General features: G+C 51.6%; 7 protein-coding genes across 7 annotated transcripts; 4 read left to right on the top strand and 3 right to left on the bottom strand.

Moving 5' to 3' along the window:
- Positions 1–2,843: 2,843 nt before the first annotated feature.
- Positions 2,844–3,191, top strand: QC764_305145 (uncharacterized protein; the record flags this gene model as incomplete). The annotated part of the gene is made up of 1 exon (XM_062945629.1): positions 2,844–3,191. One exon carries the CDS (start codon positions 2,844–2,846, stop codon positions 3,189–3,191), a length of 348 nt encoding a protein of 115 aa, XP_062801635.1.
- A 2,917-nt stretch (positions 3,192–6,108) lies between these two features.
- On the bottom strand, positions 6,109–7,107 carry QC764_305124 (uncharacterized protein; the record flags this gene model as incomplete). Its single annotated transcript, XM_062945628.1, has 2 exons — positions 6,109–6,838; positions 7,052–7,107. 2 exons carry the CDS (start codon positions 7,105–7,107, stop codon positions 6,109–6,111), a joined length of 786 nt encoding a protein of 261 aa, XP_062801634.1.
- A 783-nt stretch (positions 7,108–7,890) lies between these two features.
- QC764_305120 (uncharacterized protein) lies at positions 7,891–9,234 on the bottom strand (the record flags this gene model as incomplete). The annotated part of the gene is made up of 2 exons (XM_062945627.1): positions 7,891–8,251; positions 8,354–9,234. 2 exons carry the CDS (start codon positions 9,232–9,234, stop codon positions 7,891–7,893), a joined length of 1,242 nt encoding a protein of 413 aa, XP_062801633.1.
- A 4,165-nt stretch (positions 9,235–13,399) lies between these two features.
- QC764_305115 (uncharacterized protein) lies at positions 13,400–13,963 on the top strand (the record flags this gene model as incomplete). The annotated part of the gene is made up of 1 exon (XM_062945626.1): positions 13,400–13,963. One exon carries the CDS (start codon positions 13,400–13,402, stop codon positions 13,961–13,963), a length of 564 nt encoding a protein of 187 aa, XP_062801632.1.
- A 2,517-nt stretch (positions 13,964–16,480) lies between these two features.
- Positions 16,481–16,753, top strand: QC764_305113 (uncharacterized protein; the record flags this gene model as incomplete). Its single annotated transcript, XM_062945625.1, has 1 exon — positions 16,481–16,753. One exon carries the CDS (start codon positions 16,481–16,483, stop codon positions 16,751–16,753), a length of 273 nt encoding a protein of 90 aa, XP_062801631.1.
- A 5,382-nt stretch (positions 16,754–22,135) lies between these two features.
- Positions 22,136–24,259, top strand: QC764_305110 (uncharacterized protein). Its single transcript, XM_062945624.1, has 3 exons — positions 22,136–22,646; positions 22,928–23,058; positions 23,136–24,259. Exons 2-3 carry the CDS (start codon positions 22,933–22,935, stop codon positions 24,021–24,023), a joined length of 1,014 nt encoding a protein of 337 aa, XP_062801630.1. The 5' UTR covers positions 22,136–22,646; positions 22,928–22,932; the 3' UTR covers positions 24,024–24,259.
- A 211-nt stretch (positions 24,260–24,470) lies between these two features.
- Positions 24,471–27,007, bottom strand: QC764_0052330 (uncharacterized protein; the record flags this gene model as incomplete). The annotated part of the gene is made up of 2 exons (XM_062940428.1): positions 24,471–26,365; positions 26,430–27,007. 2 exons carry the CDS (start codon positions 27,005–27,007, stop codon positions 25,006–25,008), a joined length of 1,938 nt encoding a protein of 645 aa, XP_062801629.1. The 3' UTR covers positions 24,471–25,005.
- Between the last annotated feature and the right edge of the window lie 176 nt (positions 27,008–27,183).

The raw sequence follows: 27,183 nt of genomic DNA, 5'->3' as shown, positions 1-27,183 counted from the left end.
CAATACGTTCGTTTCTCATGTTCATAGTATTAATATACAACTGGTGGTACAACGAACTAACCTTTCCCTATCCCACGCCACGCGACACGTCAACGATATACTCGGCGTGTATCTTATCAGTATAACAGGCAGACAAGATAGCTTATCTCTGTCCATTCTTTTATCCAGTCTTCTAACTTGCTCCTAAAACAACCCTATTGGGCCAGTGAGTCACGAGGAGGTTTTGCCGATTTCTTTCTTAATCCTGCCTGAAAAGTAAGGTCTGGAAAGGGTTTGCGAAGAAGGAATAACTGCTTCTCTTTCCAAGTTAGGGGGGTGATTTGTAGGTATTGGCATGGAGCCTGCAGAAGGGGATGTTGAGGTGATGTGTTGATGCCTTTGGTTGTATTTTCAATGATCTATAGATCATTGAAGATGGAAGATAACGAGATGCGGAAAAGGGTAGGAGGCAGTGATTTATCTGTACTTTGTATAGCCTCATTCATGGATATCAGGGGGTGGCTGGTGGATTACACCACATGTAAACATTACCCCTGAAAGACAAGACATCATGACTTCAACATTGGCGATTGCTCTTACTGAGTCGGCGTATAAGTTGCAAGTGCCGCCGCCATCATCGACTGTCGTCGTCAGGACACAGTGCGTGCAGAGCTCATGTCGACGCGTGCAAATCTTGAAATTTGCAAGCAGAGAGAGACCCGCCCTGCCCTCAACTATTTATTGTGCCTCCCCCTCTCACTTTCTCTCTTCTCTGCTGCTCTTTTTTCTGCTTTTACTCGGGCATGGACAACAGCTGCGATGGGATTTTTTCTTCTTTTCTATCACCACAGTCGAGTAAGTCCACGACATTAGTTACACATGGCATGAGCCATATCTAACTGTGTACCTCAGTCTTACAGTCACAATCATGTCTTCCTCTTCCCAAGCTGCCCCTGCGGTCGATGCTGAGCATGTCGGTTCTGGCAAGTCACGATGTTCCCTTTTCCACAAGCGCGCTTGACAGTTCCTATGCATCTCAAGATCACAAATCACTACTCATTGCCGTCGTTTAGTCGCGTGTCTGAGTGTGATTTGGGGGTTTTCAAGGTCTGTGATCGAGGCTTTGGCAATTTCATTGCACGCCTAGACGTGCGACTCCGACCTCGATCTTGAATGCCTTTCCCTCAGACAAGTCGACTGTGGACTTGATATTTACGCTGTTCATTGTCATGGCGCCACCAGAACGTTCATGTCCTCCCCGCGTCCCGTCTCTCCTCTTGTGCGACGATGCGCTAAGGTTCATCCGCACTTCCGTTGCGCGTTTAACCAACCCTCAGCATAAGACAGGCGGGTTGCCACTTGTACCAATGCCACTGCGCAACAGAGTCGCTGAAGTCTACTGGGATATCTTTACAAAATCCTGGAGGAAGGAGGCCGAGAATTACGCCGACTTGGAGACGGCTTCACGACTTGTCAACTCCGGCGATCAATCATGTTCTCACCAGAAGTGGTTGAGAACTTGTGAAAAGAGATGGACTGAGCACCACTTTTCGAACAAGAACAAGGCTGCGACATCACAGGCCTATCGCTCTTTCGGAGAACTATTGAAGACGGAAACTTATTTGATTCGCTTCATCTCCGAGCGCGATGACGTCTTACCCCGTCAAGGAGACCTGAAGCGCCTAATTTACCATGCTACCAAGAGAGGCTTCCGAGGTCTCATCGACCTGTGGAACAACCGGGACAACTGGGCCCAAAAGGCCAAGACGGTGAATCAGCGAACCGTTGCAACCACAATGCCCAGCCATGTCCAACCAGCTGGTGGGAGCCTTGCTCCAGTAGAGCCCTAGAATGGTCCTACTGCCGGACCTCCCCCCAACAACAAAAGAAAGGCATCTACACCAGCCTCCACAGACGCCGACCCGACTCGAAGGGCTTGAGGTCATCAGTTTCAAGCGGAGGACCCCACCTTCACTCAGCGCAGCCAACTCCCATTTCTCCAAACAATCTTCAACAGCAGGGTGGTTTGGTCCCAGGTATTCCGCAGCACATACCCATTGGCCGCAATATTGTCTCCCCTACTACCGCTATAACTAGAGAGTCCTAGAACGGCTCCCCACCAGCCGACAGAGCAACTCCGCGATCCGAATCAGCACCACTCAGCCGCCAAGGAACTAAGCGGCGTTACCAAGGAAGAGTCCGAACAGTCCCCTGGAATTGCATCCGAGTTTGATTTTACTAGAATGTCCCCGGATGAGATAAAGACTGCCAAGAAACAAGCGAGGGAGCAGAGGAGGCCATTCACGGACCACCATCGAAACAAGCAGATCAAGGCAGGGGTGTGGAAGCCACAGAGAGGGGGTGCGAGACGGAGGGGAGCTCCAAGGACACCCAACAACACCCCGACAGCCTCTCCGGTCGACGATGCGCACGGCCACAACGGTGTAGCGAGGGCCGCCCCCGATCAGGTTGTGCAGAATGATGGAAATGGGATGGTCATAATCCAGATCACTCCCACATGATCCCTCGCATGAAATGGCACCGGCCCGAAGAGCAGCCCGAGAGCAACGTCGATGATCATCTCGATCACCCACTTCCAGCAACAAGATCAAGGCCAGGATCAAGCTCAGGGTGAATGTCAGCTCCTAGCCGAAAACAGAGTCGAGCACCAAGATCAAGGCCAGCATCAGGCTCAGGGTGAAGGCCAGATCCAAGTCGAAGACAGAGTCGAGGGCGGACAGGAGACTGGCGGATTTCTCGGCGATTGTGGACCCCCGTTGGGACTCTGGCCTTGATAACGGCATCAACATGGAGGATATCCTCAAGGACGTCAACGTGGACGAGATCCCCAAGGTCAAACCAATATGGATGAGATCCTCAAGAATATTAACATGAACGAGATCCTCAAGGGCATCCCCGGAATCCACGACCAGGTTCAAGGTCAGATAGCCCAAGCCGACAACAACGTCGAAGGCGAACAGGAGGCAGGCGGGTTGAACGGCAGAGATGTCCTCCCTTGGAACTTGGGCATCGACAACCCCCTCAACATGAACGATATGCTCAAGGATATCTCCGGCACCCCCGAACAGGCTTCAGGCCAGATGGAAGCCAAGAGATGGAAGCCGAGGATACAGCCGGGGGACAAGAGGAGAGAGGCGGAGTGGCCCATATGGATTCCCTCCCTTGGGACCCAGATTTTGACAACATGGTAAATCTATCGGATATCCTTGACATCATCCCGGGGTCTCCAAATGCGGCGCCCGGTGACTGGCTTTCTGAAAATGGTCTTTGAGGTATTTGAAAAGGGGGGGGGGGAGGGGGGCACGGCGCGGCCGCCGAGCTTCGGCCCTGGCCGTGGCACTGCTGGAGGGTCGTTGTTGACGAAGATCATGGTTTTGGTTTTGTAATGCATATCGAAGGGGATAATGGGTCGTGAGGCACGGAAACTGAGAATCAAGCTTAGGTCAGGAGCGTCTTAAGAACAACAGCTTGAAGGACGTGGAAGTTTGCCTGGGATGAAATGGCACAAAGGCAACGTTACCAGGGGGATTTGTTTCTTTTGGGGGGCTAGTCAGCTGTACCTTGCATCGCCAGGCAATGCGCTTCCAACACCAATCATATTTCCAGCCCACAGGCCAAGGGAGGTCTCCCTTGCCTCCCTCGCATCAGCTATCCTCCGCCGGCTATCACCAACGCCCCATAGAGCACATAAGGTAGTGTCACATTCACCTTCCAATGACGTATAGTTCTTCCTACTTTTCACGCGTTAGGCATTTACGAGTCCGGGAGCCGGGTTAGAGTACGCTGCAGGAAAAATAGCTTGTCTTTTTGCTTTCCTGATTATCCGCCTCCAACATGGTCGCTTTTGGTCTCCCTTGATGCAGCAGAATGGAGATGAGGCCCATCCCTGATACTCCCAGAGGCCACTGTCGGTCTCCCACGCGGCGAAATCCGGGTCCTCTTCATGCACCCACTTCATCGCTCCGGTGTAGACATCTACCACGCGGAGCGTAGTGTGGCTGTTCACGCGCGGGATCACCCAGAAGTCCACCCGACAGTTTGCAGCCTCCATATCTGCTTTATTGATGGCCTGGAACTGAAGAAGGAGGAGCGTCTCGCCGTCGAAGCAGTAGACCTGCGGGCACCGATATTTGGCGGCGTTCCTGAGGTGTTCTGTCCAACCGTCAGTCACATGCGTCACTGATCTCCAAGGCCAGAGGGGACACCCACCGGCGGAGTTCTTTAGACAGCCTTTGCTGGCCTGGGATGGAGTATATGTTGCCCGCCTACCAGGAGCCGGTGCTGATAAGGTTCCTTTTCATCTCGCCTATCGCGAGGACCGTCTTTGTCTGTCCATACTTCACGCAATACATCGAGTCGACCTCCTCGGGGATGCTGTCCTCCTCGACGATGGTGTGCACGATGAGGTTCCCGATGGCGGGATAGCGCCGCGCCCAGGCCTTGTCGCTCTGCGTGACGTACCGTTGGGCGGCAACCTGCGAGCCTTATCTGCGTGGCCACAGACGCAGCAGGGATGGGGAGGGCAGACTTAGGCCAGTTGGTTAGTGAGGAGGTATTCTAGCATATGCAAAGAAGCTTTTGTCGGATGCGGGCAAGGCCTCCCTGGATGTAACGTTGGTAACACTCTAGAGAGGCAACGAGAAGGGAAAAGCTTCAAAATCGCGGGTTGAATCTCCAGCCTTCGTTCAACTTGTTGCAGCCTGCCAGGAAGAGAGGAGAAGGAGGACAGGAAGCATTGCTGAGGACAAAAGAGTAGAAACATTGGCTGAAACCAATCGTTGAGAACAAGTGACATGCCGTCTTGCTAGGCCCACAGGGCAGAATACCTCTTGTGCCTAAGGCATCTTTGGGACAGGTTACCCACCCTGTTTCGTCCAAGGTTATTTCCCTGATGATTGATATAGCTACAAGTTAGCTGTTTTAGCCTCTATATCCTCTTAAAGCTAATCCAGTGGCCCCAGTCAATCCCATCCTTTTGCTCCTTGCCTTTCTCCCCATCATTTTTTTGGCGAGCCCTATCCACAGTAACCAATGAGGTGTTGCTGTGAAGAGGGACATTGCCAGAAACAACATCGTTGCCGACAATGGGGTCATTGCCGATAGAATATGGGTTGGCAAGATTAGGAGCTCCGTGGACAATAGGGGCGTTGTTGGTAATCGGGTAATTCCCAGCAATGGCAGCGCCTTCAGCAGGGTAATTCTAATACCCTGGGAGTCATAGCGAAGTAGGCAAATCGCAAATGCAAGTGTTGACTTTTGAGATCGCAGCTTATGAGACATGCAAATATGAGATACGACTCTGTCGCCTGGTGCAAGAGAGAGAAGAAAGACCGACCAGTTGCAACACGGGAGCATCAATTTACACGACTTTCAGCACGATCTCCACGCGTCGATACGATCCAACGCCTTCTTGACTAGAGCACTGAGAAAATAGAGAGAGGTATTCAAATTACATCTATGTACATATATTCAAAAATTAAGCAGACCTATGAGGACCCGACGTCAACATGCGCCGGAGAACCTGCCTCCCACCGGCTCCCATTGAGTGAGAAGTCCGCAACACACCAAAGACATTGCTTGAGGTCTAACACATCTCAAGACCACCGCGCTCATACATATAGATCTGCATGTGCTGCAGAAAGTCCAGTCATGCCTGACTCCATACCCTCCATCGCATTCCAGGTTGTCATTCATCGCCACACCAAATATTAAATCAATCATGAAGAACACAAAGAAACACAACAAAAACGAAGCAGATTCACATCCTACAGAGGATACAATAAACAGTCATCCCATTGACCTCAACTCAAACACTACTCCACAATGCTAACAATCAAAACCTCATTTCGTCAGTCTCGGCCCCCCTGACCGTTCCCCTGCCAAGCTTTACCAACACAACATGAACAAGCCCTTGTGCTTAGTCATCCGCCACCAACATTCGGCTCCACTGTTGACGTCCTCCCAACGCGAGGCGGCGAGGCTAATCCCAAAGACACCATCTTACATCTCTGGTACATTGGTTTCCGTCAGGAATCAACCCCAAATCCGCCGCAACACCTTCACTGCGCCGAATCTCATCACCCCCTCGGTAAAGTCAGCCGATCAGCTTCAAGCCCCTTGTGTACGAGAAAAGGTCCTCGCAACCCTCCAGTGAATCTCGTGCATCAAATGTTCAATCTGTGAGATGGTGGCAGCATCTCGGTTACCCAACGGTCCCCCCACAAACCGCAGGCCCAAAACGCGTCCGGTGCGCCATGCTTTGGTGTAAAGAAGACAATGTAGGGTTTTGATACTTCCCCGTTGGAAAGCATGATAAGACTCGTTGAACTCGGATTCTCGAAGGATTCTCTCAGCAATCAACCTCGCCAGGAATTTGCATTGCGCTTGTGCTAACTCCCCGCTCATTGCCACGGGGGTAAGCTGTTTCCCGAATGCGGTATTTTGCGGCAAGGCCTCGGTGGTTACCAGCATGGCTGCAGCTTCCGCCCCTCGGAATGCAGCTTCCTTCATGGGATTATGACCAGCTCGAGCCCCGGCCCCAGAAGACCCAGCGCTACTTGTGACGGGTTGGTTGATATTGTTGCTGTGGACTGGTTTGGCCTGCTGGTTGCCATTGGTTGGGGGAGTCTTTCGCTCGTTTTGGGTGACTGTGTCCTGAGCAGCAGAATGCTCGCGGTGCAAGGGCTCGCTGACTGCGGTCAGGTCTGACTGTGGGGTTGCAACAGCTGGACTTTGAACTTGCTGGGGCAAGATGAGCTGCTGCTGATCCCTCGGAACAATGTCTGCCTCAGGTGATAACAGGATCGAAATGGGAAGGCCCAAGCCATGCATCTCAATGCTTATGAACATAATTATATGCTGACATCTTATGCACACCTCACACGGACACGATAACCAATGTCCCAAGTGTTTAAAATCAGGATTCATATCCGCTGTGACAAGGGTTTCCGAGAGAGTCTGACGCCATTCCTCGAATCCCACACCACAAGACTCCAATCTCAGGTATCCTACTAGGTAAAACACCCCTCTACCTCATGCCAACTCAACCCACCTCGTGACCCTCCTAAGCACCGGCATACCATCAACCTGAGGCCAACACCCCCCCATCACCCCCTTGCCTCCTCCACAAACTTGATATTCTGATCATCACAAAACCACGGACACCACACAAAGTTATCTGGCACCTCTGCCGACTTCACCTTCTTGTACTTGTGGATCAAGTCGGTGAGCTTGTGCATATCTTTCTTATTCCCCACGAGGAACCCTCCAGTCCCGGTGTGTGTTTCATTATGAGTCCTACAGCCAGACTGACCACCATTCGTTGGTTACAAAGCGGTAGTAACTGAAATCTTTGGGAGTGTCTTGGTCTGGGACTTCCGTTTTGATCAAGGTCTTCTGCTGGTTCTGCTGAGGCATGGTTGAGTATGTGAGAACTGAGGGTGTCTGCTGTGGCTGTCGGTGATAAATCCGTGGTGGCGGTCGAGACATCCCGGTATTTAGGGATTGGTGATGACATGGTGGACGGCGTGAGGTCTTGTGTCATCTGCTGTTGTTGGTGACCTATGGGAATGGCTCCAGTCAGGTACCTACCTACCCATCATTCTGTCTCTCGTGGATGACGGGAAGGCATCGTCATAGTCAACGCCCGGCGGATGGCAAGAAAGTTGAGGTGTAGAATTACTTTGGGGCCTTCCGCGACTACACCGCCAAAATGAACACCGTATCAATGCACGCGACTGAAAGAAGGATGGAGGGTTTTTGGCATCATTAGTGCGGCGTCTTCGTATCTAGAATCCGTGTACACTCATTTGATATCCGCAAGCGAACGTTTTGGAAACTCGAGGCTCAAGGCATAGGAGCCAAAAGGGTAAAACAAAAACCAGACAGGTATCAACTCTCCGTTGCTCTGTTGTCCGCCACTGGCCCGGATTGACGCGGTTCAGTATTTTCCATAGGGCAAGATGAACAGGTTCCTCCCCGGGGCTCCAAGTCAAGACGTAAAGGGTTGTGAGAACACAGTCCCCTGTAATTGAACCGCTGCGTGTGAACCCAGGGAGACAGGGAGTGGAGACGACGGTGTTGCCCCGCGCGGTGAGTCACGCCAGCCGACTCGGTCTCTGTAAGCGCCCCAAACCAGATAGTAAAGATTGCCTCGGTAAATACCACGAGCTCTTGTGCTTTGATTATATCCCCAATTTTGGAAGACGCCGGCTCCATTACAAGGAGAGTAGCAAAATGTCCAGTGATACGGCTTAAGCCACGTTGTTTGATCCGGTCACTGAGACGAGGGCCGCTCTCCCAATAACGTCCCTCACGATGCTGAAGCGCTCTCCCAGACAATCCATGGGCATACTTGGTGGCTGAACCTATGTAGACGTAGTCCTCTACTCGAAGTGGGTTAAGGCCGGAGCCCCGGCCACGCTTGAGAACCCACGCATAGACCCCGAACAAGCTGGTATCCTGCCAAGCCAAGCTCCTCCAATCTGCAGCTGTGGGCGGCCTGGGGGCGGCCAAGATGTGCTTCACCGGTGTCGGAATTAACGCGAGAATGGTTGCCACCCAAGCTTCTGCCGATTTGGCGCTTAAGATGGTTCTCCATTGGGTTGTAGCGTCGCCCTCCTCCAGCAGTCGGTCGATGATTTGGCACATTCGTGCCTCGAGGATGGATTGCTTTTCCTTTCCGAGAGCTTTGTCCAAAAGCGCTGCCGACAAATAAACGGTGTCATTTCCCAGTTCCGCACTCTTTTCCTTTGCCATCAACCGTAACTGGTATCTAATGGCTCCTTGTCCTCGACCGATTTGGCGTGCGATGGATTCGATGTCAATTCTTCGGCGATTATTGGTGAGTTTGATTAGGTGCTCCTTCTCTTCATCCGACCATTTCCCACGTTTCCGCTTCCGCACCAGGCTCGCCAGCTCCTTATCTTCTTCCACCATAGCATCAAATACCATTCGGGGGCGCCGCGAGATATGATCCTCCAAGCGAAAGACATCAGAAAGCCCATAACCTTGCTGTAGAAGCCTCCGTATTTTTTCTCTCTCCTCCGGAGCGAAGGGGCCGTCTTCATCCTGTGGCATACCGGCTGTGTGGCCAGTACGATAACGCATTGTCATGTGGCCATGATTCCACCTTCCAAACGAGGGAGAAGCCAGCAAGGCAGTAGGCTTTCGAAATGATGCTGAGGAGATGTAACTCTCGCAGCCTAGTTGGAAAGCTCTTAGGAGGGACGGCATGTTTGAGGCTAGGGGGGGGGGGGTTGTCGAAGGCTGACGGGGCGCAACTACCTACCTACTGGTCGAACTTAAGACGATCAGCGCATAAGACGTGACTCATACTTTCCAGGTATTGTGGTTGTGGTAACCTCGCTGTAGCTGAAAGGCTAAACCTAAACATGCCCGAGCGTCTTTGTGCTCAGCTTTAAGAACACTAGCAAATGGCGTAAACGCCTATCTCTCAACAACTTGTGACTCAGATGATGTGAATCACCACCGGCCTGACTCGCAGGGAAGATAAATATCTCTCCCGTCGCACATCCAACTGGGCACCTAGGTAGACCACAAGTCCACAACTTTGAACTATCTTCTAGCGATGACTCGGCTGCTAATGATCATATACTGCGCTATGAAATTGTCACACGGCAAAACCCAACCACCCGCAACCACGACCAACAACACTGTCGATATCACCGCAAGGAGGGGTAACTGCAAGTTGTGAGCCTCTCGTTGAAAGTGAGGCAGGCAATCAGAAGGCATGGCGGTTATCAAAGGAAGCCCACTGGCCCGGTAGGATACTGGAGGACTTGGCGAAGGCCTGAGGCCAACAAGGGGCACGGGCCACGCGAGGGAGGATAAAATATGCGTTCGGGATCACCAAGACTGTATTCGTTCTTCTTCTTTCAGTATCACGCTCTTCGAGGCCATTGAAGATTATTAGCCTGAAATTGAACCATGAGTTCCAAGCCCTGATATTACAGCCCTTGTCACAGAAATTCTCAGCTACGCCCCTCATCTGAATGCTCCCTTTCCACCATATGGTCAAGGCTGCGAAGCAGGAACACTGGGAAGGGCGGAAGCGGTATACCAATCTGCTCATGGTTGTTCTGGAACGCTCGTTCAGCTAATCACTTGAAGTGATCAGAGATGCCCTCATGTCTGATTGAAGATCCTCCACAGCTTTCACCTCAAGGGCCAAGTTTAACAGGACGGTAGCCATCGCCCTCGAGATGGGGGTCGAATGAAGCCTGGTTTAAAGAAGTTGTCAGTGATAAGACACTGTTGAAAAAGCAGGGGCTTAACTTTAGATTGGCGTAATCAACGAGATCAAACATCAGCCATTCATCACCGGAACTCGGCTCAAGAAAAAGCCGATGCCATCGCAAGGAAGATGAGTCAGATGATAGACAAGGGAAATGACCACGAACTAAAAAAGAGAAAAGGTTGCGAGTTATTCGACATCTTTGATAAGAGAGGTAGGAATGAAGCTGATGTGATGGTTGAAGTGGTTGGATATTATGGGTGAAGTCGGTCGGTCGGTCGATACACGAGTTTCAGCCGGGTCGCTGCGGTCAGAGGGAGGAAGAGGAAGAGAAAATAAGAGTGCAAACTTCAGCGAGAGGTAATCCAGCAGCAGGAAATAAGTGGGGCGCCGGAGCGGTGACTGATAAGAGAGATAGAGGAAAAGGACAAGAGGGAAGATATTGCAGACGGTTTCCCTTGTTTGACCCCTTTTTCCACAAGACTATCAACCTCCATCTTCTAGCCCATAAGGTGTATCTTTCATATACCATCGACCTCTGACTGATGGCGGCTCACCTTCCAATACTGCAGTAGAAGACTGGCGGTGTTCCCTGTGCTCTGATGGCACACCTTTTGTCTCTTCCAAGGTTGCTCCATGCCCACACTGACCCTTCTAAGTGCCAATAGCCAACTAATGCCATAACACTCGCCATTCCTGCATCCGCTCTCACCATCACATCTTCTTTCGACTCTGTGGTGTATCCAGAAGTTTGACGTCCCCCAACATTGACCCCTGAGTCGCGGGCAAATCAAACAACCTTGGAAGACAGGGGAAGATCAGGCCTACCAATCCCTACAGTTACCTCGAATCCCCTCAATATCTGGGATGCAGAGCTCATCATCGATATTGCTGAGGGAGGTCAAGGGGTAAGTCCTCGCCGGCAACATCTTCCTTATCGTCAGGAACGTCCCTGTGAAGCTTCAACGCAAAAGAATCAGCCCGCAACTGCCGGGGGATCTCGGCAAACTCACTGGCTTCAGAAATCAACACGGAGGGGATGAGGACAGGCAGCTGCTGTCATTGAGGCTCCTCGCAGAGAGATGACGGCTTGGTTATATAGGCGCAATTACTGATGCAAAAAGGCTCGTTTCGAAGAGTGGGGGCAGGTTTTGGATGATGATATGAACACCGCGCGAGATCAGGGATTTAGACAAGATCCCCTCAATTATCGCATCACATCACTCAAGCAGGTTCCTAGCATGCCTGACTCTAGCCAGCTGGGTAACCGTGATAATCCCGTCAGTCGAGTAAGCTTTTCCCCCTCATCCCATCTTTCTTGAACTATTCGTTCCCATTATACAAAATCGACACCAGCATACAACCAATCAGGCCCCTCACACCCTGAACAAGCGAAACGAATATGTCGACTATCCCGAGAGAGATTCACATGATAATGACAACGCCCAAGCTGAAAATGCCCGAATAATAGAGAAAAAATGAATGAGGCTTTAGAACGAGCGTTTGCCCAACCGAACGAGTGGCCTTATTACGACGCGGCAAGAGACGAAGCCCGGGTAGCGAGAAAGTTATGGACTGATAAGATTATCACAGCAGGCACCACATGGGAGCAGGGTCTCTCGGACATGACGTTCATGGATAACGTCTAAAAGGAGGTCTTGCGACAGATCCAGGAGGATGAGGGAAGGGGGGGTTGGGTGTAGCTCTACGATTTGGAATTGGGGGGCGGGAGGTGGTAACTGTTAATTTAATTGGAGGCTTGGGGTTGTTTGAATAGTGTATCATCACTTTGTAGGATAATGGGACGGGCGAGTTTTGGCATGAGCTTCTGGGCATGGTTTCTTGATGATCATGATGTGTCCTCGGTGCCTTTCGCGCCTCTTTGACTCAAAGACCATGATGCTCATGCGTTTCCTGTTTGGCTTGGCTTGGTCAGAAGTAGGTTTGGTTTGCCTGATGTGTTGACCACCAGAGTCATAGAACAGTCACCCAGCCTATATATCAACGGTTCGTTGGCCACTGGTACGATGGCCGGATTCATCACTTTTGGTGTCACCTGTGGCCTCGTCACCTCCTGATGGGAGAGTTTGTACGTTGGCGTTCGGGGTGATGTATACATTGATATAAAGTACAAGGCATTGAATGGGAGTTTGGGAAATGAGGATGAATTCGAATACCTTACGTTACCGCGGGGAAGGGGGTCTAGACCTGCACGGATCTTCAAGGATTAAGACAACTGCTAGAGGGCCTGTATCGCATGTAACCTACTGTAGGGAGTGTTGAATCAGGGGACCAGTTCGACATGATTTCTTATAAATGCTTTCTTGACACACGATGATCCCAAGCTTCTCGACACTCCACACGGAAAGGCAGGACTGTATCAAGGCTTGTTTAATGTGTTCAAACTCACGAGCATGGAAGGTCTCGGGGAGAGCTAGGTTATCTGACGGTTTTCTGAGCAACTCTCTTCGACTTTTGTCAGCCGTTATATTCCACTTCCCTCAACACTTCCTTGCGACTTTCGTGACAAACTACCTTCGACTCTCCGAAGAAAATATCTCCGATTGTCCTGAGCAATTCATTCGAATTTATGGAGGACTTACTCTTGGCTTTGCTTGGCCGGTACCACTGCTTTGCAGGTCAATACTTAGCTCTGTCCCCTGCGACAAAAGCAGCATACCAACATGTCTGGGTTCAACAATACAGGCACCGGCGGTTCTGGTCTGCCCAAGTAAGTCGTTTGTCCCTATCATCTGAGCAACTTCCCCGCGTTTTTCCTTCATTTTCCTCAGGGTCAGGAAGTCAAATACCACCGGGCTTTTCTCTTTGAATTTCTATATTCACAAGATTATTTGATATTGTCACACATAATTCAAATCACAAATCCAATCAACATGAGAGTAATCAAGCTAAACAATTCTGCCCAGTTACCCTCACGGTTTTTGCTACCTCTGGATACAATCAAACTCCCCCCCAGCGCGGACAATTCCCCAATGCCTCAAGTCAACCATCAGACTCCTGTCCCTAACCACCCTCAGCCCATCAACGCGGAGAACCCATCAGCCCTGCAAGCTCAGCACCTCAACCTTCTCTCGTCAGTCAACCACGGCGCCCACTGAACTCCTCGAAAACATTCACAACACCATGCGTCTCCGCCAGCGCAACATGGAGACCGTTCAGTACCTCGAGTCTCAGGCTGAGGAGATTACACCTGGTGTTCGGGTCCATAACGGTGCAACAGTCGACGAGCCGAACGCCGTCATTGTCTGGTTGAAGAAGCCTCTCGACAACGCCGTGGCGTCTGCTCGCGCTGCGGAGGCGCTTTTTGACGAAACTTCTCGCATGGTCGAGGGAGGGATTGCCATGCATGAGCAGATGAACAAGAACCAGCACGAAGCCAATGCCGCTGCGGATGAAGGGCACAACGAGCATGACGCTCCACAGCAGCGGCGGGAAGTTCAGCCACGCAGCACAGGGGTATGTACCCGCAAGAATGAGCTCCTAGTTCTCCTTGAGGGTATGCACACTCCCAGCAGAATCCAGGGTTTAATTGATGCTTTGGGCCCTGAGCCCCCTGCTTGCTCAGAGATCAGCTTTGAGGGCATGGGCGATGTGGAGGCGGCGAGGAAACAGGCTTATTCCGAGAGGAAGAGCTACACGGATAAAATCTTACACATCAAAAAAAGAGATGGGCATTCCCTGTGGTAGGGCGAGTAAGCAGGAAACCCTTCCCGGTTGAGGAGAAGACTGATGGAGAGAGGACGGCGATGACCGGTTGTTGTAGAGTCGTGTAATAAATACCAAGGGTAGATGTACGATAGTGTAGAGATGGGGGGTTAATGCAAGGGAGTGTAGGATATTTGGTTTTCGTGCTGACTTGTAAGTACCTGTGATTGTTGTAGTGGTCCTCAAGGGTTTGTCATTGTTATTGTGAAGAGTGCTAGACACTCACTACATGCCTAGTTCTGATTATTTTACGTATATGATGCACAACTATCAAGATCTTCGCCTGATACCTATGGCTTTCTGATCACCCCGTGTAGAGGATCCAGCGTTCATATTGCGCGGAGCTTCTGGCATACATTGAGTGGGCAGACACCACACCCTGCCCATAATGTGGGGCCTTCTTTTTGATTATATATACTTGAATTTCAGCCTTTTAACTTCCCAAAGCAGATCACCAACATCCACAAAGCTACCGCCGTCACTGAGGGAGAGCCCAGCGAGCCTTAAATCTCACAACAATAGACCTTGCAACCTCATCAACAGAATCCAAAAAGAAAGCTCCTAGCTCTTCAGCTGGGAATGTATATTCCCGGGGGTCAGAGCCCTCGGCTTGTTCGCTGGTCAATGACGATGGAATTGATGCTCTACAAGCTGCAGCAGCAAGGGCTGAGGCTCAAAGGGCCTGCAAAAGCTACAGCGACAAGATACTTCATATCAAGAGAGAAATGGCGATCACACCCTCGCGAAGCACCAAACGCTAAGCGTTCCGGGGACGAGGGAAATGGAGACTGAGGGAACTGGAGGGAGTAACGGCGAACAGTCGCCTGATCTGTTCTGGAGAGTTGGGCACGGCGAGAGAAATGTTTGGCAGAGAAATTATGAAGGGCTTCGGTCTTTTTGACATTTGACTAAGTGGTGTATGATTAGGTAAGGGAAGGAATGTATCATGGTTTAGTAATATGGGGGGTAATGGAGTGATATGCAGAATGATTGGTTTTGATGTTGTTCCGTCAAAATCTGTGATTGTTGCATTCAGGGCTATCATTGACATGTTAAAGAGTGTTAGACATAGTATACGAACCTATTCTTTCGATTACTTTATATATAACGGACGCTTTTTAAGACACTTCGCCTGGTACCTCTGGGCTTTCATTGCCCGGGGTACATAGCATAACCGGTTTGACCGAATAATAGGGTAAGCCAGAGCTGTGAGAGCTCAGATCACCATCGTACACAAAAGCTGGTCAGACGGGCAGGATCCTCAATCTCCTCAAGCTGCTGGGAATACAGGGAATGGGCGACGTCGAGGCGGGAAGAAAAGAGGTTTATTCCGAGAGAAAAAGATGTACGGACAAAATTCTGCACATCAAAAAAGAGATGGGTATTCCTGGCAGCAGTCGCGGAAAACCCAAGTGCTTTCACATTGGGGAGGAGCCGGATGACGCTGGGCCTAACTGAGCCAGGCCTGGGTTTACCGGTTGTTGGAGAGTAGGAAGAAGGGTTTGGGAGGGGAACAGACTGGAATTTGGTATTGAGGACTGTACCTGAATAGTTGGATTTTGTGCTGACCTGTTAGTGCCTGTATTGATCCTCAAGGGTTGTCATCGTTATTGTGAAGAGTGCTAGACACACTACATACTGTCTTCCGATTATTCTATATTAAGAAATTCTCCATTTTCAACCTCGTCTAACCTCACGACCCCTTCAGGTCCCTGAGGGATGTTCAATTTCAGGGTGTACATGACCCTCTCATTCCGAGTGATTGCCCGATCGTGAATGAACAGTCTCAGAAGCCTCTTGAACACCTGGGAACGTGAGTAATCGCTACTCCGTTGGACCAAATGCTACGCGAAGTTACCTCGGGGATTGAATTATCGTTAAAGGACTTGAGCTGGAATGAGATGGTTATGCCCTGAGGAATGTAGGTGTTTTCGACGTAGGTCCTGAGTCTGGCCTTGACAACTTGGCCACGATGTGGGCGCCGTCGAACGGTTGAAGCCGTACAACTTCATCTCCCCGTCGGTGGATTTCAAAAAGGTTAAAACAACAGGAGGAAGATGAACCAGTTCAATGATCCAGGTCTCAACCGTTCTGGCGCTCCCAGGTAAGCGTCTCGATCTCCCCGGCCTTTACAATCTCTAGGCAATTATTCTTGTTTCCCTGCCAAGTCGTAGAAACCAAACCCTTCCCACCCCTCTCGATTCAATCAGAATATTGATCGATTTACCCAAACTTTTATCTCTGGGGCTGGAGCATAACCTTCGTAAAGGGAGCAAGACTTAGACTCACAATCATCTACAGCAATCCTTCTACCACGAGCCAGTCCCTGCCCTTAGCCGCGCAGAACACCATGTTATACGAAGCTACACTTAACGCTTTGATCTTAGCACTCCTGAAAGATTCTGATCTTGTACTTGGGCAAGCCAGCAACAAGTTGTTATCTGGATCTGGGGCACGAGAACCGCAAGCGAGTAATTCCGTGCCACCTGGATGACAAGAATGGCAGGCGATTTACCCGGTGCCACCTGTGCAAAAAGAAGATCACGTAAGGTACCTTACACAACCCTATGCCACCTTTCTACGATCGCAATGGCCCAGTCGCGTCCGATCATGCGCTTCGGCAAGTCGCGCAATGAGTTCTGCAAGATTCTCTTCATCATCGATATGAACAGCGCAGTGGACGATGTTGCCAACCGGATTGTCCGCCTCTACCAAGAGCTCGGAAGAAAGAAGAAGATGACGAATCAACGATGGAGAAATATTGACAGCTGAAGCGGCTCAATTGGTAAAAGATAAGGCCAAAATGGACAGAAAGAGCTGGAGGGACAAACTCCTTCGTTTCAAGGACCAGACAGGATGGCAGAGAGAGTGAAGGGGGCCAAAGTAAGAGGAGGCGTTGCAGCGGAGGTGATGAACAAGGTTTGGTGTGAAGTTGAGAGGGGGGGGGGTAGTCGTTTCGTTTCTAGGAGACTGTGTCAACGGCATCTACTAGATATTGGGGGTGCATCTTGCCACGTTATTCCTTACCCATATCCACCTCTCAGTGCCACAGTCAAACTATAGTATCAGCCAGCGAAAGAAGACCCAAAGTTATCACTAGTCTTCCAATTTAGACTCTTCTTCCTGCTCCTCCGCAACACCTTTGGGTCCCTGTCGATAACTCGGCCGCCTGAACCTCGCGCCTCTCTCTTCCATCCACGACCTCTGCACTGATGTCACCAGAAGGGAACTCATACCACCAACGGCGCCTGCAAGCCCGTTGAACCGCTCGATTTGTCAACCTATCTCGCCCGGGCGGATCCGGATATTATTGCAACTGAAAAGAGGATGGAGAAGGAGAAAAGGATGCAGTCACTGAAGCTCTGCTCGCACGCGGGTTTCATCAAGATCACCGGATTGTCCCGCCACTTCTTTCAGAGATATGGCAATGACTGTCAACCGATTGGATGAAGCACAACCGACGCCTCATAGACTCACGACGGTTGGGACTAGGGTAGGAGGACCTCTGATAGCTTTGGTAGAGCAGTTTCCGACAAAGTCATAGGGGCAATTACCACCACACCAACTATCCCCTTCAGGAGAACCAACTGAGGACCAAGTCAAAGGCTGTTGCTGTTGCTGTTGATGACTCTCTACCTGTTATAGCAAACAAGCAAAAGGCTGCTGGTCCAATCGATCAAGATCAAGAGGTGAAGCGTGCACTCCAGGGCAATGCCAACCAACCCAACACAGACGTCACAGTTTCTGGGCCCCGAAAACAAGTAGGTAACCTAGTGATTTTTGAGAGATGATATTAAAGTCAGAGCGGTCGATGAGATGAGACGGTTTTGACTTATCTTGTAAGATGAGCCTGTGAGACGAGCCAAATTGGTCCTATTTTGCTCAAGCCAAGTCAAATCTACCCGCCGGCTCGTCCCACGTCTTGCAAGCCAGTGAGATGAGCCAAATCGTGATGGCCTCAAGCCAAATGGAGGCCCTGGGCCGGTGAGCTAAGTCAAATCGAGGGCCGTCTCATCTCAACTCATCCCATCGACCACCCTGATTAAAGTTTGGATTTGGTTAGGAATCAAGTATTGGATTCTAGGATATTGTAGATTTGTGGTGATCAGCGACACTGCGGTTGGATCGATGGTCTTTTCTGACATGTGACTGTGTGGGTAAGTACCTTATTGAAGCTTTTTGATGATGTAGATATATGTAGATAGCTCATTCCTTGTGGCATCGTCTCCAGGCTTAATGAAAAAAGGAGGGCATCTTGGCGGATGCATCCTCGGAATTTTTACCATACCATCTATGACCTATTCCACCCAAAGTCGTCCGCAGAGAAAGCCCATCCGTTGTCTCGGCGCAGTAGCACTAAGGTCATGAAATCCATCATCACCAGGGTCGGCACAGCAAAAGCCAATATGTCCAAATAGGGCACCTGAGGATCAATTCCACATATTCACCGTCAGAGCCGGCCTTTTTCAACCGGAATGAACTGGGTAACACCCAAACACCAGCGAGTAAACGCTCATATTGAGCAGCCCGAGCGCACCAGTACTCCCGACGACGAAAAACGCCGAACTAGAAGAAGCCAAAATCTATCTCTGGGAACTTGAAATCACCTTCACAACTCCGAACGATATCAATTTGAAACTTCAGCAATGACTGCTCAGGCCGGTGCCCCGGAATGGGCAGGTTTTTGGGACGGGGCCATTATATATGAATAGACATCTTCATGGCAGCAAGCCTCGCACCCTTCAACGAGTCGTCTATGAGAGCCGGCGAACATTTTGTCGTACTTCAGCCGACCTTTCAACCAAACCATCGGCAGAACCCCTTTACCGCACCATACAGCTACCCATCAGGACCGTCTCCCGAGCCCTCAGACGAACCTTCACAATTCCAACTCAAAGACAGACAGGAGAAGATTCAACACATGCTGGGGACGCGGCAGCAAACTCAGACCGGCCAACAACGAGATCATACCCGCTTCGAACAACACTAGTCAAGCTTTCCTGTACCTACCCCCTGAGATCTACCGACAGATTGGCCAGTAACTCACCAAGAGAGATGCGATTGCCGGCGATCATCACTTCCGCGCGCCTAAGCCTGAGATGAACCGAGCACTTCAAGACGTGAGCCAATTGACCGGCTGGGGCCTTCTGTATGATCATCAAAGCAACATAGATGCCGTGGTGGATGGGACCAAAAAGACAGCGTCAACAGATGTTTTCACCAAGAGCTTCTTGGAGCACCACTACAAATGTCTCCGGCCCCGAGAAGCACAAGATCCAGGATGGACTTCGTAGATACTCGTGCTATTCCTACTTCCAAGAAGCGGTTTGAAGTCAGCCAGTCTGGTCCCTGTGAAGCTGGTCAAGAAGCAGTGCACCAAGGGGAAGGCATGTTCACCTCATCAATAAACCTCCTCTCTATATAGAAGAGAACCTGTACGGAGCCCACTATTCATCTTACCAACACCCCCCCTGAATATAAGATTTAACTATCTTGCGAAGTATGATTATTATGGGTTGAAATATATTTGATAGGCTCTGAACGATAGATAAAATATATTGAAAGATAATCAAGAGGCTTTAAAAGATAGTCAAAAGGGCTTGAAAGATAGTTTAAGGGTTTTAAAAGATTGTTTAAAGGCTATTAAGATAATTGATAGGTTTTGAAAAATAATTTAAATGCCTTCAAAAATAAATTAAACTTTTGTTAATTTTCCTCTAAGGCCTTTTACTATGTTATAGACAAGGTAAGTAAATACGTTGGGAGGGGGGCACTGATAAGATAAATAAGTGGCTCCGTAAATGTTCTCTCCTCTATATAGACTCATGTTTACAATTAACCAGCCGGTACCTGCCATCACTCCTTACATCTCACTCCACCCCTTTCTTCCTCGCGGGACATCGTAATACCTTCCCTCCCGAAACGAACACACCAGGGCTCCATTGCCAACCTCTCAGCTTCCCACTCCACAAGTAACAGCAAGAACAAAGTAAGCCTGCATCGTCAGGAAGTTCTTGACCGACAAACTCAACCATCGGACACAACAAGAGGGCGCACCACCCCCTCGCGGGTCAACATACCAAGACGCACAGCCATCGTCCGCACCAAAGCAACCGGCTACACACCAGCTCAGGCCCACTATCAACCAGACAAACTCAACTTTGCGGCGACTGGAACAAACTGTGGAGCAGGCGAATGTCGTCTTTCCCTATACAAGCCCTCTTCCTACCTATCCTCCCCAACCAGCGGGAGACCCTTCATCAAGTGAACGATCTCCAATCTCCCACTTTTCACCACCAGCTCCCAGGGCGGGCAAGACGCATTTCAAGAAGGAGGAGCTCCATTGGCCTTACAGGTTCTTGTAAAAGAGATGTTATCATGCAGCTGGAGATAGAGATGCAAAACATATGTATACCCCCCTTTCCCGCAGAGCCATCTTCAAGCCGGAGCCTGTTCCGAGACGTACTTCAATTGCTTGAGAATGAATGACCGGCAGCATGCTACCTCTTGTCGTCTCCGGCAAAGGTGCCGGGGTACCAGGATACTGCTGGTCTGGCAACAATTCCCGTTCCTGGATTTGAAGACGTGTGTCGACTATGCGCAATGCGTCATATCCCGGTGCGTAATAGCCGCACTGAGGTACAAAGAGGGTAAGGTGATTTCGTGGAATACGAGATGGCAATATGACTCTGTGATACCTGAGATGGCGAGTGAGAGTGACCTCCACTCATTTCAAGACCAGCATTTGTGTTGGTTTCACAGAGCATTTGTGGGCAGTTTTCATGTCTCAGCGCCTTTGAGAAGAGATTTTGAATATGCTGGGCCTGAGCATGGCGTTGGAGCAATAATCGGGTGTATTATCTCAAAAGTTACAACTCGAACATCTCATCTCAAGCTCAAAGCCCCCTCACCCAAAGTATCAGACGAACTGTGACGTCAGGTTCAAACGGTCGGCCGAGTCTCTTTTTGCACTCTTGCTCAACCCCCACGCTGTGTCTCACAGCAGGACCCATTTACTATACAAATAGATAAGAAAGTCATCCCATCCCATCTCAACCCATCCAGAATTCCCTCACCAACCCCTTCACGGCGCAGGCCATCTCGGAGTGTCGCGGCCGAAGCAGAAAGCTGAAGAAAGCTCAACAGCAGCTTCTCTCGGCAAGACCCACAAGAGCTTCAGGAGTTGGACATGGGGGGCCCGGTCACTATTGGATGACGTCGGTACTTGCGGTGTCCATCGCCCCAGATGCCATCGACAACATGCGCGCAGGCGAAATGATGGACGGCAGCCGTACGTCTTGTGCATGGAGCTGGCCGTCAGTTCAGGAGAGATGCCCAGTCCATACCCACTGTCATATCGCTGCCTTGTCTGGAAGAGACGGAACAGCTCAGGGACGAAGGGACATGGCATCAAGCTCAGAGCGGGCATAGGGCTGGTGGGGCACATGGAGGGGCAGGCATGGATAGGGTGGCTTGGCAGATGTTGTTGAGCGAAGCCCAGGCCACAGCCCTCAATCCTCATCAGATTCACGAAGAATATCATCAACTTCCATTGCTGACTTTAAATAAGTGCATACGGGAATAAGGGGACCAACTCGGCCAGTCCGCCCAGCACGTGTTGGAAGTTGGGTGGGTGGCATGACTAGATTACTGGATGACTAGATGACTCTTCGCGGACCGACTTCTCGAACACGGAGCTCTCGGGTGGTAATCCGGACACATCGAGAACATACCTAGCTAGTCATCTCCGTAGAATGGGCAAACTTGGAAATCCAATGGTCAAACAAATTTCATCTTGGTGATTGGCTCTCGGCGAGGACTACGGATACTCAAACGGCAATCATTGACAACAGCTGGAGCATATACCGAGAGTTAACCGTGGAAGAGGTCCATTTTTAGCCGTGCCCGTCCGTTTCTTACCGGACATTCATTTTCGTAAACCCGATGACAGCTTCCGTAGCCCGAGACTGGCCTTCCGGGGTTGTTTTGGACCTGTTAGGCAAGTACTTTGGGACTCTAGATCAGAATGAGGCTCACGATGTGCATGGTGGTGTTGAGCTCAGCCCACTCACCCCCAGCCTGGCCGGCCGACAGAGCTAGATGCGCGATTTCAGACGACGGGAGACAGTCGAGAATTACAAACGTCAGCGTTACCGCACCCGCGCGGGCGGCGGGTCGGGGACAGTTAGAGCAATACTCTGGCCAGGGCGACAGCTGTGACAGGTCCCCCGGTGACGGAGGTCTTTTCGCCAAGCGGCAGGCTGGTGGCGATGAAGCGAGCCATCGCCAATGGCAGGATGATACCTTGGATCCTTTAGTTGATCCCCTAATGGAATTGAGTTTTTTGTCAGCGTGGGGTGAACAGCAAGTCTCGCACTATCTTTTTGAGCGGGCGGGCGACGGCGGCAGGGAGGGGTCGGTGATGCAAGCAGGGCAAGGAAGGATGGGAAGCACCACAGCCCACCACCTTCACCCCACCTTCGTGTGTGGTCGCTCACCCTTTTTTATGTCGCTCATGCCACCACCACCACCACCCGTCGCGTCTCCTCTTCCTTCTTCATTCTTTCCCCATCAACAACTTCATCTGCTAATCTCGCCGTATTCTCCTGAATTCGTCGAGCATCCCTCCCCTTCCACTTCTTCACACAGACCACACACACATCAGGTAAGTCCCATCCTCGAGTAAGATCAACTGGAACCCCGCACCTCCTGCCTCACCCCGCCTGCATCGGACCTTCTCGAGCGACACCAGCTCCCACCCAATGGCTGCCCGGTCCCGGACTAGGTGGCCAGCCTGAGGACTGGAAAAACTTTATTATCTCGCGTCTCTCCCTCAAAAGCTCTCTCTCCATCTCCTCGTCTCTTCTTCTCTTCGACATATCTTCCTGCAATTCCCTGGAAACGAAACAGCTTACTCACCATCTCTCTCTCTCTCTCTACCAACAGCAAACATGACTGTCAAGGTTGGCATCAACGGTTTCGGCCGCATTGGCCGTATCGTCTTCCGCAATGCGGTTGAGCACCCCGACGTCGAGATCGTTGCCGTTAACGACCCCTTCATTGAGCCCAAGTACGCTGTAAGTAGCTAGCCGCCATTGCCTTTCCCTCCTTTTCCGACAGCATACTGACCACCACCCCCGCCCGCCCATAACAGGAGTACATGCTCAAGTACGACTCTACCCACGGCGTCTTCAAGGGCACCATTGAGGTCTCCGGCAGCGATCTGATCGTCAACGGCAAGACCGTCAAGTTCTACACTGAGCGCGACCCCTCTGCCATCCCCTGGAAGGACACCGGCGCCGAGTACATCGTCGAGTCCACCGGTGTCTTCACCACCACCGAGAAGGCTAGCGCCCACTTGAAGGGTGGTGCCAAGCGCGTCATCATCTCTGCCCCCTCGGCCGATGCCCCCATGTACGTGATGGGTGTCAACGAGAAGACCTACGACGGCAAGGCCGCTGTCATCTCCAACGCCTCTTGCACCACCAACTGCCTGGCTCCCCTCGCCAAGGTTGTCAACGACAAGTTCGGCATCGTTGAGGGTCTCATGACCACCGTCCACTCCTACACTGCCACCCAGAAGACCGTCGATGGTCCCTCGGCCAAGGACTGGCGCGGTGGCCGTGGCGCTGCTCAGAACATCATCCCCAGCAGCACCGGTGCCGCCAAGGCCGTCGGCAAGGTTATCCCCGAGCTCAACGGCAAGCTTACCGGCATGGCCTTCCGTGTCCCCACCTCCAACGTCTCCGTTGTCGACCTCACCTGCCGTCTCGAGAAGCCCGCCAGCTACGAGACCATCAAGGCCGCCCTCAAGGAGGCTTCCGAGGGTGAGCTCAAGGGCATTCTCGGCTACACCGAGGACGAGATTGTCTCCTCTGACCTCAACGGCAATGCCAACTCTTCCATCTTCGACGCCAAGGCTGGTATCTCCCTGAACGACAACTTTGTCAAGCTTGTCTCCTGGTACGACAACGAGTGGGGCTACAGCAGACGTGTGCTCGACCTCCTCTCCTATGTCGCCAAGTATGATGCTTCTCATTAACTCGGTTGCGTCCCCGCGAGACTGTAGTTGGTGATGGGTGCGCGCTTTGTGTGCCCTTTTTCCTAGATGAAGACGACACGCTCGACTGAAAATGGGTTTGGGTTGCGTTTGGAGCCTAGGTAGCAAAATATACCATGAAGCTTTAGAAGTACATTTCGTGGTTTTTACTTGACTGATTGTGCGCTGTGCGAACTGGATGACGTCACGGTCCCGAGGATCCTTATATGTTGTCCATCTTTTCGTTGATGTTTGTCCGTGGTAGTCTAAAAGGTGCCATTGGTACGTAGCTGGAGAAACACATCCCCATCAGCACAGCATCTGGTGTTGTGTCTTCTGAACCTTGATAGTTGAGGAAATCACAAGCCTTATGATGGATCTTGAAGACCACGAACCATGGTGAGTGGAGGGGAAGGCAACGGAAGGATGATCCTTTCTTAGGAAGTTGAGACTGGTGTTAGAGCCATGATGATTTTTATTTCGAGCTTGGGGTCCACCAGAGAAGAAACCACCTCAGATCACAAGTTGGAAAAGCCCGACAGGAACATTACATCAAGCTCTATTAAAATATGTACAGTAATCATCACGAAAAACCAACGCCCTTTCTCCTTTCTCTCTTTCTTTCTCTTTAGTTATGATTTCTCCATGTTTGCTGTCTGCTTTGCCTGACCACATTTGGTGTCCACTTTGCTCTTGATTTCCTGAGACAACCACGTTGATGTCAACGGGGTCTAACCCAGCCAGTTCATCTCGGTCGTGTAAGAAAGCAGCAGACAACACCTTCCAATTTTCCCTCCCCTCCCCCAACAACACCCCCCCCTCCATTACCATCTTCTCTTGGCGAACAATATCCCACATTCTCTCTCTCTCTCTCTCGTTTTGTTTTCAGTGAGATGTCGTTGGCTATCATGACCACACAGCCATCGTCAACTTGACCTTACACACCAATGATTCCTCCACAATCACCACCCCCATAATCAACCGCCTAAAAAGCACCTCCCTGCCCCTCCCCACTCAGCCCCCTCAAACTCCTCTCACTCAGCTCACTCTTCAACTCGCACCCCTTACTCTCCCTCTCCATCCGGTCCCACACCCTCATGCTCTTCCTTAATTTTTCTTGTCGCACCTTCAACTCCTCCCTCAGCCTTTCCTCGTCTTCTTTCATTTTTCTGTAGTGGGGGTCCTTCTCGTCTATTGTTGCCATTGAGGGGTCTAATTTCCCGCCACTGCCCGGGGGAAGGAGAGGGGGCAAGGTACTTATCAGATTCTGAGCCAGCGTCGCGCGAGGGGGTTGCGGGGAGGATAAGGCGGGCCCGGTGGGGGGGTTGAACGGCCTGTTGGTGTTGACACCAGCGGAGGGGCCGGTAGGAGGGGGGAGGGAGACGGAGGGGGTGGAGGGGGAGGGGGAGGCTACGCCGGTGGAGGGGGGGCCGTTGTGGGAGGGGCCCGAGATGCTACCCCCTGCTGAGCGGGGACCTGTCGGGATGGAGGAGGGACCGGTCGAGGTGGGGATGGTAGGGGAGGAGGTTTGTCGAGGTGGAAGATGGGAGGGGTGGTTGTGGTTCCTTGAGACAGAGTTGGGCGGGCCCCAGGAGGAGGAAGGGTTGATGCCGCGGCCTCCTCCGCCGATGCTGTTGCGAGGGGTGAAGTTGCCTCTGGGGGAGGGAGCAATGTAGCCGCGGGGTCCGGAGGGCGGGATGCTAGGACTAGTAGTATCCCGGGCTGGGCCGCTCGGGGGGATTTGAGGGGTCGAGTGTTGCGGGATGGGTGCCACGGGGGAGGTGAAGTTGCGGGAGGCGGCCGGGCCGGTGGGAGGGGCTCTAAGCGCTGCCGGGGCCCGGGGAGGAGAGCGCATGGGAGTAGAATTGATCTCTGTAGCCGCTGGCCTTGGGGCTGGCTGCATAGTTAACTGGACAGGCTGCTGTGGCGAGGGCTGCGGCGGGGCCTGTCTGGGGGTCTCTCTGGGCGGGGGAGGAGCCGAAGTTTGTACGGGAGTTGGCGCTCTCATGGAGGGCGGACGAGGCGGAGACCTGGGCGCGGGAGACTGAGGTCGAGACCGATCGTCCCGGCCACGACGAGAAGGAGGCCGCGGAGAGGATCTACCAGAGCCGCTGCGAGAGTTGATCACCGAAGTGTTGACGGAATCCCGGGGCGGCGGTGACTGGCGACGGAAGGTCGAGGCAGCAGGAGGATATCTGTCATCGCGAGGGTCTCGACGTTCCGGAGAACGAGAGCGAGGACGATAAGAACCTCCGCCGCGGGGACCGGCTGGAGGAGAACGTCTCAGAGGGGGAGAACGGTCCCGGCGAATTCTGTCTCTGTCAAAAGGCGAGCGGGACCTGCGTCTGTTACCACACAAGAGTTACTAAAAGCTTGCTCAAAAAGTCGAAAATAAAAAGTTATGCTCACCTGATGTCCAAGTCGCGACGCGGGAGAGGAGAACGAGGGCGCTCATCTCGATCATCTCTTCTCTCGTCTCTGCGATCATCTCTTCTGTCGTCAAATCGCCTGTCATCTCGGCGATCGTCTCTTCTGTCAATGTCGCGCCGGTCATCTCGCCGGTCATCACGGCGGTCGTCTCGCCGAGGAGACATGAACCGGGGAGGCGGTGATCTTCTCATTGGGCTTCTTCTTGGAGAACCACGATGCAAGTCGGTTCTTCCTCGGCTTCTGCTACGACGCCAACGCTGAGGGGCACCACGATCTCTTGATCTGTCGCGGAAGCGATCAACACTGCGTGACCTGCGTCGAGGAGACGGTCTGCCGGGGACATAGCTGTCGGGACCTCCCGGCGGGGTGCGACCGCGATCCCTCATGGGACTGCGTGGTCGTGGGGGAGGTGATCGGTCACGGTTGTAAGGTCGATAAGATTCACCTGCACCGTACCTTCTGACTTCACCGTCCTCGTATCTGTCGTCGCGATCGTCAGTATCAACGCCCTGATCAACGAGAAAAAAATCGGCACAAAAAAATACGAAAAAACACATGAACAAAAGAAAGACGTATGAAAAGTGAAAACCACGAGAGCTCCACTGAGAGCTAAGCTAGCTAAAATTCACCGAGGTCCCTAAAAGAATCTCCCTGAACTGATAGCAGTGATTCCCACTCACTCCCCACGCCGTCATCCTTCCACCTAATAAAACCTAAGCCTGCACGAAATTGA

Source organism: Podospora pseudoanserina, chromosome 3 (assembly GCF_035222485.1).
Source record: "Podospora pseudoanserina strain CBS 124.78 chromosome 3, whole genome shotgun sequence".
In the NCBI taxonomy this organism is placed as follows: domain Eukaryota; kingdom Fungi; phylum Ascomycota; class Sordariomycetes; order Sordariales; family Podosporaceae; genus Podospora; species Podospora pseudoanserina.
This window is presented reverse-complemented; position numbering and strand designations above follow the sequence as displayed.